Raw genomic sequence first — 11,322 nt, forward strand, 5'->3', positions numbered from 1 at the left:
CAGAGTGGTTGAATGAAATGGCAGCAGAAGAGGTTGTTGGTAATTTGGTTCTTCCTCAAGGGAGAAGAATTCTACATTTTGTTGACTTTTGGCCACTATTTGCAAGTCCCATGCTATTATATGATTATTTATTTAACAAGTGCACTGGATTCATTGTCATTAGTGTTACGGTACTTATATTTTTTATCCTCATTACTCCTAAGAACTTCTCAAATTTTGCTGCTTTTGTAGTTTATTTTCTAACTGTATTCTAGAGTTTACTTTCTCATACTGCTTTTTCTCATCTTATCTCTTTTCATGGGAGAGCTAATAAATTACCTAATTGTGGAAGATAAAAGCTATAAAAGATTTAAAATTCAGAGGTTAAGAAAAAAGCACAAAAAATCCTATTTAAAAATTATTTCAAGAAGCACATAAAGAAGTGTACTTTCCCATCATTTTAAGCCTGCGTAAAATAAGTACATTGTGTAGATTTGATGCTTTCTGTGGAAAATAAGATTGCTCTTTTCTGTGCACACATTTTACAAGGATTTCTGGGCAACACTGCTATTAACCAAACTAATTTTATCTGTGGTACCTTGACAGTCTCTCTGAATGACTCTATTACATTGCCTGCAGATATTGAAAGGGAATAATTGCTCAACTGTCTGTGACAGTACAGAATCTGTGCCAGTATTTTATACCTTTTGGATAGTGTATTATTCTAAATTATAATTTATATTTAATATATACTAGTCTTTGAATGAAATAGTCTCTTGCTTCTTTCTGTAGGGGCTTCCATGGTGATATGCTACTACTACATGACATGAGGCATACATAACCAGTGTCTGAAACAGGGACTATAGTTTTTGTTAATAAATGTTGAAAATTTATTCCAATTTTGACTAGAAACTTGCTTTAACTAACAGCCTCTCAGCTGTTGCTAAGAAATGGAGATCAAGACATTTAGCGCTCAGCTGCCCCCTTTTCTCAGCTTGGGCCGCAATACCAGGATCTGCAGTGTGAGGAGCACCTTTGCTGCATCAATATGTGCCACTCTGACACATTCAGGAAATCTTCTAAATTTGCCTGCCACTGCTCTCTTGTTTTCATCAGCATTAAAGAAACTAGAAATAAATAAATAATTTGCTTAAATAAAGCCCATGTTACACGAACTATGAACTGTAATATCGTCTTCATGGGTTATCGCAGCAGGAAGGAGACGAAAAAGCAGCGATACAGCTCAGCGTAACCCGAATTACTTCCTTTGTAGTCTAATTATTTTCACAAACGGAAAAGGCAACTGATTCTCTTTTCCAACATCTATGCCTGTTCTATGCCTGCCTTCCTCCCTTTGCCATTTTGGAAGAGGGCAATTCTCCAGACTGAAGGGAGAATCATACTCAACGGCAAAAAAGGCGACAGCACCTTCCTCAGTAGCCAAAATACTCTTCTAAACCACTGAAAGAGACAAATAGTTGGGTCAGCGCAACCAGCTCGTTAGAAATCAAACTTCCCGATTGCTTTTGAAGTTAGCGCGTGCAGCCGGCTCCTCGACCTGCCCTTCGGATCGCGGCAGTTCGAAATGACCTGAAGGAGCGGAAAGAAGGCTTCGCGGAGGCAAAGTCAGCCGCAAGAACTGATGCTACAGCCCCCATTTTAACTCCGGGCGAGGTGGTGCTGAGCTGGCCTTAGCGACGTGGGCGTGGCTTAGCCGTGGAAGCACGTCCAGGCGGCGAAGAGGTAGTGAGGCGAAGGCAGGAAAGGAAGAGCTGAAGCGGGGAGGCCGTGTCTTGTGAGCGCTCGAGAGGGTGATTTCTTCTTTTTCTTCTTCTCCTGAATGTTTCCTCTAGGTGCCCATTGGGGGGCTTCGGAGGCTGTTGGGGGAGGCGAAGGGTGGTACCTGGCTGCGTCTCTCGGCCTTTGGGCCTCTTTCCCCCTCCTGGTTTGAACTTCTTTCCGGCTCCTTCTCTCCTCTCTGGAGACGCTTAGCCGGTTACAGATGGGTGCCGGTCAGTGCATTCGCTCGTTTACTCTGAACCGTTTGTAACTGTTGGCCGTCGGTATGTTATATATACAGAGAGAGCATCATCGCCGGCAAATTAGAAGAACTGGCTTTAACTGTTTAGTGGGCTCTCCCAGAAGGCAACTGGACTTCCTTGGGGTTTCCCCCCCCCCTCCCTCCCCCGCCTTTAAAACGTTTGGCTTCTCATCCGAGAAGCTTCTTCAGTTCAGTGTGCAATTTTTTTAATATGGGAAAATATATTTTGGGGTACTCAATACGTCTCCGCTTTGCCAGTGCAGCCTTCTGAAGCCTAAAGGCATTATTGTAAATAAGTACAGTGCTGGAGGTGGGTGCTTTGCAATATGTTGCTTTCTTATTTTTGCATTAAAAATATCTGAAACAATAATCAGGTGGGACGGAGATTGGTGGGGGTGGGCAGCAAGAAAATGATGGTTGCCCATCCTCACAGTCTTTCATTTAGGAAACGTGTCTTTTTGTAGATGTATTTCTTTTTCAAAAAGTGTAACATGAATGTTTGTGCCACAAATTAATATAAAGGCATGGTGGTATTGCCAGTTTATTTCAGTTCTTTCTGTATAAAAATCCAACAAGAATTTGCCCTTTGAATATATTATAGGTAGTCCTCTACTTACAACAGTTCCTTTAGTGACTGTTCAAAGTTACAATAGCATTGGACTTAGGACAGTTTTTCACACTGACGAACATTGAAGTATCCCCATGATCACGTAATCAAAATTCAGACATTTGGCAGCTATCTCATATTAATGACCATTGCAATATTCTGGGATGATGTGATCATTTTTTTATGATCACATGACAAGCAGTCAATGGGGAAACCAGGTTCAATTAACCATTACTTAAGCTAATAACTGTTATTTACTTAACAACTAGTGGTTCACTTAACAACTGAGCCAAGAAAGTTCATAAAATGGGGCAAAATTCACTTAACAACTGTCTTGCTTAGCAACATAAAATTTAGGCTCAATTGTGGTTGCAAGTTGAAGACTACCTGCATAGCTGTGTTACTGTGATATTATGGCTCTATCCACAATGTCCCATGGTCCCAAGCTTCTTGTCCTGTATCACTTAATGCCTTGGTTAATATTTTACGTTAGTGCCTACTTGTTGTTTAACTCAGTGGCCCCCAACCTTTTTTGAACCAGGGACCAATTTCACGATTATTTATTCTTCCACGGACCAGTACCTGAGTAATGCAAGACTCCACCGCCATCGGGATGGCTCTTCGTTCGGAGCCACCACCACCCCTTCGATGAAACTAAGGCGCAAGCACCCAAACGCCACTTTCCAACCGAAAACCCGGAAGCATCGCCTGGTGGCAAGTGCCGCCAACCGCCGCCTTCTACTAGTCCCTAAAGCAGCGCGGAGCTGCTTTAGCCGGGTTTCTCTCTCCCTTCTCAGTCTCTCTCACCTTCCTCAGTGACCCGTCGCCCTTCTTTCCAGCCTCGGGCAAAAAAAAAAAAAAAAGGCTTGGCACAGTCGGCTAGAAAGCACGCCCGAATTCCTTGCAGCTTCCCACCTCTGCCTGCGAGGAAGTGGGGGGCGGGGGTGCAAGCGTGGGCCGGGAAGCGTGACTGGTCAGGGAATGACCTTCCCCGGGGAAGTCGGAGGTGCAGCAGCCACCGCTGCCGCAGCTGCTGCTGCTTCCTTGCGCTCTGGCGACAGATGCCGTGGCGCTCCTTCAGCGCTTGTGCTCAATCTGTTCCTCCAGGTTGTGGTGCAGCAGCAACAGCAACAGCTTTATCTGCATGCGTGCGTGTGCGTGGTTGACGGAGAAGGAGAAGGAGAGGAAAAGGGAGACTAGTGCTGGGCATACCGTAGCACTCTTTTCTCCCTCTCTCTCCCTCGCGGCGCCCAAGCTTTGCGGCCCGGTAAAAAATGATTCATGGACTGGTACCGGTCTGGGGACTGGTGGTTGGGGACCCTGGTTTAACTTGTAGCTTGTGAGATTTACTTTCAATAAATTTAATTAGAATTGCGCCCTTAAATTTCTATTAAATAATTTGAACATAGATTGTTCTTTTTTTAGGGTTGTGTGTTAACTAACTCTTCAAGCTGTTCTTGATATCTGCTGTGAATGTATACTTGATATATGATAATGGCTTGCATGAGTACCTGATTTGGCTACAACATCTTTTGGTAGTCTGAGGCCCAATTATAGATTTTGTTAGACGAGCTTACATTTTACATAAACTTAATAATGAGGTATGAAGCATATTTGTGCATGAGGTAGATATATGCAACACAGATTTTATATTATAAAGTAATTGCCTATGAAAAGTGAAAATATGATCTTAATCAAAATGTGATAAGATTTTTAGAAGTGAAACTATTTTTGGTGGGTTATAATTAGCCTACTAGCTTTACTCAGAAACCTCAAACTGCCCAAGGAGCTGCTGATACAGTTCTACAGAAGAATCATTGAGTCGATCATCTGCACCTCTATAACTGTCTGGTTTGGTTCTGCAACCCAACAGGACAGACACAGACTTCAGAGGATAATTAAGACTGCAGAAAAAACAATTACTACCCACCTGCCTTCAATTGAGGATCTGTATACTGCATGAGTCAAAAAGCGGGCTGTGAAAATATTTACAGACCTCTCACATCCCAGACATAAACGGTTTCAACTCCTTCCTTCAAAACAACGCTATAGAGCACTGCACACCAGAACAACTAGACACAAGAACAGTTTTTTCCCGAAAGCCATCACTCTGCTAAACAAATAATTCCCTCAACACTGTTCAGCTATTTACAAAGTGTACACTACTATTACTGTTAGTCTTCTCATCACTCCTTATCACCCATCCCCTCCCACTTGTGATTGTAGGACTGTAACTTTGTTGCTTGTATCCTTACGATTTATATTGACTGTTTCTTAGTATGATTTGATTGTTGATTGTACCCTATGACTGTCATTAAGTGTTGTACGTTATGATTCTCGATTCTTAACAAATATACCTTTTCTTTATGTATACTGAGAGTATTTACACCAAGACAAATTCCTTGTGTGTCCAATCACACTTGGCCAGTAAAGCTCTTCTCTTCTCTTCTCTTCTCTTCTCTTCTCTTCTCTTCTCTTCTCTTCTCTTCTCTTCTGAGTTAATGCAGGAAAAACATTATTGTGCCTTTTTAATGATGGTTCTAATATTAAGCGTCCGTTTCAAGTCCTGGGAGATTATAGGACCCCAAAACTCACAGGATTCTATTGCTGATGCTGTGCTGTCAAATACAATAAAGAAGTGGTAGAACAAAAGGGCTCCTCCTAAAATCCACTCTTATCTCTACAGTTTTAAGTATGTTCAGCTCCAGATAGCCCTCTGGATCTTCCTACCCTGGTTCCACATCCTGCTCCTTAATGTAGCAGTTTCACACTTGTAATTACCACTACTTAACACACACATACACACTGAATCCCAATGTAAAAGGGAGTTAGGGGTCCATATCATGTCTTGTTTCATGGCTATATTGCATCCAAACAGCAGGTTTGGTCCTTCATTCTTTGGTGATAACCTAGTCTTTCAGAGACAAAATTAAATTTCATTAAAGAGAAGAAATTTTCCAGTGTGGAAATCCTTTTAACTTAAATCCTTTTAGTTTTCAGAACTACCCAATTTCATAATGGCACAACAGCTTCTGACTGAGTCAAAAGAGGGAAATGATGGTGCATTGTATCATCAAAACACTGGTCTTCTACAGATAGGAGCGGTATTCAGATTCTCAATCCATATCAGTAAAATGAAATATCTTTGATTGTAAAAATATTTTGCAGAACCTAGTCTGATTTAAGTGTTTACTGCTGCAAGCTGAATGCCCATTTTTATACATTTTACAAAGCTGTAAACAAGAGATATTAAAGCCTAACTAGCATAAACAGAATAAAAAGATTAAACTTAGTCCAGTTCTTTTCTAATATTTTTCCTACTCCTCTTTTTTTAATTTTATAAACTTTATTGAAAATTTAAAACATTAAAATACAAAATACAATACAAATATTTAAAATCATTTATAAGTCAGATAATATAGACACCAGTAGTATTTATTCTATTAAGCTAACCTTTTCAATATTTCAAAATATCAAAGATGCTTCAGAAGAATTTCCTCTTTTATTAAGAAAAAAAATGCAGCACAGAAGCAAAAATCACATTGTTCAATAAACAAAAAAAGGTGTAGAGAAACAAAAGACAAAACAATATTTATAACTGTAAACTGTTTGAAATACCATCTGGGGAATGGCAAAAGAAAGGATGAAAAAAGGATTTATTTCATTTTTATTTTACTCTTCTTTGTAAAAAAACATAATTGCTTGTCTGAAAGAATGAATGAGTTACAAATGGTAGCAGCTGTTTTCAAATGTAGCATTACAAATAATTATGTTCATAATATGTGAATGGATCCTTTGTGGCTTATAAATCCATGGTTATACTTTAGTGTGAACCAGCCATTGTAGCATATTATCAGATTAGAACAACCCCCTCCCCTCCTTAATATTACGGGTAAATGCCACTGGTTGAGTAATTTTATAGTGAAGCCTCTGAGTATCTGAATAATGTGCTATATACTGTGCATGGTTTTCAATTTATTGAGTGGAAAGAAATTACCACTCTATTCAAGGCTCTAAAATTCTATTTCAAACTTGTGTTCTGGTTTTGCAGAAATACAATTCTATGGCGACTTTCCTAGAATTTATCCAGCAAAATGAAGAGCGTGATGGAGTTCGCTTCAGTTGGAATGTTTGGCCTTCCAGCAGATTGGAAGCCACCAGAATGGTTGTTCCATTGGCTTGTCTTCTAACACCTTTGAAAGAACGGTTAGATTTACCACCTGTCCAGTATGAGCCAGTTCTATGTAGTAGACCAACCTGCAAAGCTGTTCTCAGTCCACTCTGGTATGTATTTGTTTAGTACATTAAGTTTTGTCTGTGGATTGTTTTGATTGCTATGGAGTGGTAAAATTATTTATATCTCAGTTCCCCAACCTTTCTGGCTTTGCAGACTGGTGGGTGGGTGGGTGGAGAAAGGATGGTTCTGTGCGAATAGTGGATAGATGTGTGTGAGTGCGCAGCTCCATTTGCATGAGTGGTGGGCATGTGTGCCCATTGCACGCATAAATGGAGTGCGTGCACGCATGCTTGCCCACGACTCATGTAATCCTTACCTCAGCGTCAAGTGCTTGAGAATGAAACGGAACACAGTAATTTTTATTAAATATTTAAAAATTAATACCTCAAACTTTGATTTCAGCTTTTTTAATATATTCTTTTTTTATAGTCAAGTTGATTACAGAGCCAAGCTTTGGGCTTGTAACTTCTGCTTTCAGAGGAACCAGGTAAGTGTAAAACTGTTATGTTCCAACATTACTGTAATACATTTTTAAAAAAATCTTATTGGTACTAAAGTGATGCCACTGGCTTTCTACTGTACCTCCAGGTAAACTGCATACCATGATTGTTTGTCATATCACTCTTATTATTTATTTGTTCCATTTAATTAATATTATTGCCAAAAGCCTTCTAAGCAAAGAGTTCGCCTGGATTTTTACAATGCTTTATAGCCTAGTTTAATCACAATTAGTTCATGTTAAAATATGGCTCGTGCTAACCATAGTTTAGAAATCATGCTAGAGATAGTGTAGAATAGGCAGCCTGAAATCCTGTTTTATTAATCTCTAGATGAACACAATAGTTGTAATTGTGGTTTCTTAGTTACCACAGCATACCAAGCCAGAGATAGCACTTGCTTGGGTTCATGCTTATTTTTTTTATTTTCACATTGTGTGTATTATAAACAAAGCCATCATAATTTGTAAAAGATAGCTTGATGTGATGTATGACTCTAATAGGTTGTACTTGTTAAATAAATCACAACATGAGATATGAAAATGGATGATTTCTAATTTTGATTTGCTATTGATTTGCAAACCATTCTTATCCAAATATCACAACAAATCTTAAATTATTTTTCTTACCTATGGCTTTGTATTCAGTGCAAAAGTAATACCACGATCTACAAGGAGAAAACCTCAGAAATTAAAGCAGCTGCATTTTACCAGAATTAGGTCACTAATAAAAAAATAATTAAGGCCTGAGTATTAATTGGCTCCAGTTTCCGAGATAACAGCTTAGGTCAAAATTGCATCAAAATAATTCAAAATTATGAGGGGGATGTGTGATTATATTCCATAACTTTTCCGCAAAATGTGATATAGCAATGAGAATAGTGCCATACCAATCATTATAAATTTATCTTTTTATTGATACCAATAACATAGCTTTCCATTCATTTATTGGTTTTTTTAATATAACATTTTCATGCCTTTTGCATGAAAAACTGGCAAACTCTAACATTAGATTAAATGACAAGGTTCCATCTTTATTCGGTATCTAAACTGCACTTTTTGGCTTTTCTGTTGTGAATTGCAGTAGGGTCAACCCTGGGAAGATTCCAGTAGTAATCGGCAAGCATGGATGACTCCATTTTCCTTGATATCTTTTCTCCATGCCTGCAATATCCTGGTGGAATCTCTCCCCATGTTCATCACTCACTGCCCCACAGTTCAAAGGGAAATAGTCTAAATGTGAGTGTAAGTAGTGAATTTTCAGTGACATGTTTGCACCAAGTGCTTTATAGGACCTAAGCAAAATTTCCACAGGGTTTTTCATAGCCATCTGCCTTGTTGTTCTCAAAGTGAAGATAAACTTCCATGTGGTACCATTTTAATTGTTCTACCGTACTTTGTCGAGAAGTTATGAGGTATCATGATTATTAGATACCTCCCTCCCTTGTAGGCAAATATATTCACCTGTGCATAAATCTTTATTGTGAAATATCTTGAAAACTTTAGCCAACCAGTATCTTTATCACCTGCTTCCTAATTCATGTAATCAAAATATGTAAAATTAACACATTTTATCTTGGAGGTCAATAATTTCCCAAAATTTGTAGACCAGTGTACTCAGATAATATTTAAATTGGTGAGAAGGCCTGGGATATGATTTTGGAAAAAATCATAAATCTGCCTATACTTGATTACAACCAAAAGATTAAGAAACCAGAAACCATTATAAAAGGAAAATGAAATTAAGATTCATATGTTTAATTAAAAGAAAAAATGCTGACATTGAAATCAATATTTTTCAGCACATGCTCTAATTCTTGGTGTATTTTTTTTTTCAGTTTCCTCCAGCATATGCAGGCATATCTGAAGTGAATCAGCCAGCAGAACTTATGCCCCAGTTTTCTACAATAGAATATATAGTCCAGGTAGTCCATTTTGTTATCTCTCAAATTCCTTAACTGTATTTACCATTTCTACAACAGGTTATAAGAATAAAGTGCTTTTACCATGGTTTACAGTAAGGGAAATTAGAGTCGTTCACTGTATGTACTTTTGTGTGATATGTATTCCTTTTTTCCCCCCAATCAAGCGTGGCCCGCAGACACCCCTGGTCTTTCTTTATGTGGTAGACACATGTTTGGAAGAGGAGGACTTACAAGCTTTGAAAGAATCCTTGCAAATGTCTTTAAGTCTGCTCCCTCCTGATGCTCTTGTGGGCTTGATTACCTTTGGTCGAATGGTTCAAGTTCATGAATTGAGCTGTGAAGGGATCTCCAAAAGTTATGTTTTTAGAGGAACTAAAGATCTGTCAGCGAAACAAATACAGGTATATTTTGAATTTTTTGAAATTTGTATATTTTGAAAAGTTGAAAGGATTGCTTAGTTCTTATTTCATGTTTTTATATTTTTTCTGAATTTACAATGTACGTTTTTCATTGTCAGGATATGTTGGGTCTTTCAAGGCCTGCTGTCCCTGCTCAGCAAGGGAGACCACCTCAATCCCAAGAATCACCTCACCTTTCTAGTAGGTATGTAGCTCTGCAGAATAAAGAATATTTCAAATGATGCAAATGCATTCATCTTTTTCTTAAATCCCAAAAGGAACATCTTTTAAAAAACAGGCCTATTTTTGCTATTTGAAATAGCTGCCTTTGTAGTTTAGATTTAAGATCAAAGGCCATGCCATCTATATGGGAGAAAATATAAAGCTGGTAATAGGTGAATCAAATTACAGAGGTTTGATACATATATTTTGAATCTATGATTAAAATATTACATATTTTCCAAATAAATGAGTACTCAGTGCATAATTCACAATATTACATGTCTTTCTGTCTCTCCTTTCTTCTCTCTTGATAAAAAAAAAACCCTGTAGATTTTTGCAGCCTGTTCACAAAATTGACATGAACATGACAGATCTTCTAGGAGAACTACAAAGAGATCCTTGGCCAGTTACTCAGGGAAAGAGACCCTTGCGATCTACTGGAGTAGCTTTGTCAGTTGCTGTTGGACTACTAGAGGTATCTTTATTTTATTTTTACAATCTTAAATACCTTTAGAATTAATCTAAACTCTACTAGTATTGTCTGGTACTTGGAAGCCATGTATTTTCCAATATACATGTTTTTGGAAGTAGCACAACTGAGTCTGTAGATTTCCTTTTTTCCTGAAAATTCCAACCAACTAATTCTGAGGCTGTGAAGAGTGTTTAATTCTGCTTATTTTCACATCAGCTCAGCAATTTGTTTATTTCCTTCAAGAGTTTTCTCTAGTTTTAACAGAACAGTGTCTTTTCTCAGATGCGAAAAGGAAGGGTTGAGATTCTTCTGTGCTTTTGGGGTCCTACCTCTGTGTGAATGGGTATTCAGAGTCAGACACCGACTAGCAATGTAAGCTATCTTGGGTAGTTATCACATAACAGATATAAATTTATGTTAAGTATCATTCAATGTCTTGTAACCTTTGTTAAAAAAATCAAGTGCTGAATGTTGAAAAGTGTTGATGATTGACCATAAACAGTTTTTTTCTTGTTCTTAAAGTTATGCTTCTTATATGTAGACATAGGTCATAGGATTTACATGTTTATGCCATCAACACATTTCAAGGAAACTGAAATTGTGAAGACTGTTTTTATAGGGAGGACAAATCCTTAGAGTTTTAAAAAAAATATTTTCATGTATCATGCTGATTAGGGAGACTAGACATAAAGTTTGATTTTGTTTCTCTATGGAATCCAAGTGATCAAAAAATATTATGGGCACAATTAGAAAGTTCAGTATCATGATAATGAACTTTTTCCTCTTTGAATCATAATTCTATAGTATTTCTAAATTTTTTATGGCTAGAAGGCAGAATTGGGATGTAAGTATGATTCTGATGAATTCACATGTATTCAAATAAAAAATGCACTTTGGGATAAAACCAGTTTAAAAAAACAGATATACTTTATATATGGGCTATTA

The 11,322-nt window shown here is 37.9% G+C and overlaps 1 protein-coding gene across 1 annotated transcript; it reads left to right on the forward strand.

Moving 5' to 3' along the window:
• Positions 1-1,660: 1,660 nt before the first annotated feature.
• On the forward strand, positions 1,661-10,434 carry SEC23B (SEC23 homolog B, COPII component). The gene is made up of 7 exons (XM_087930626.1): positions 1,661-1,790; positions 6,679-6,911; positions 7,294-7,351; positions 9,199-9,285; positions 9,450-9,686; positions 9,803-9,888; positions 10,236-10,434. The coding sequence occupies exons 2-7, from the start codon at positions 6,691-6,693 to the stop codon at positions 10,417-10,419; spliced, it is 873 nt and encodes a 290-aa protein (XP_087786752.1). The 5' UTR covers positions 1,661-1,790; positions 6,679-6,690; the 3' UTR covers positions 10,420-10,434.
• Positions 10,435-11,322: the final 888 nt, after the last annotated feature.

The sequence above is a fragment of the Pseudonaja textilis genome, chromosome 3, assembly GCF_049901715.1.
Source record: "Pseudonaja textilis isolate UNSWEBS1 chromosome 3, rPseTex1.2, whole genome shotgun sequence".
In the NCBI taxonomy this organism is placed as follows: domain Eukaryota; kingdom Metazoa; phylum Chordata; class Lepidosauria; order Squamata; family Elapidae; genus Pseudonaja; species Pseudonaja textilis.

What these genes read in the sequence shown, in the direction of transcription:
- SEC23B (XM_087930626.1), top strand. Translation starts at nt 6,691, where the DNA reads ATGGCGACTTTCCTAGAATTTATCCAGCAAAATGAAGAGCGTGATGGA. An exon ending in TCTGCTTTCAGAGGAACCAG is followed by an intron (nt 7,352 to 9,198) that starts GTAAGTGTAAAA and finishes TTTTTTTTTCAG; the next exon opens with TTTCCTCCAGCATATGCAGG. An exon ending in CAATAGAATATATAGTCCAG is followed by an intron (nt 9,286 to 9,449) that starts GTAGTCCATTTT and finishes CCCCCAATCAAG; the next exon opens with CGTGGCCCGCAGACACCCCT.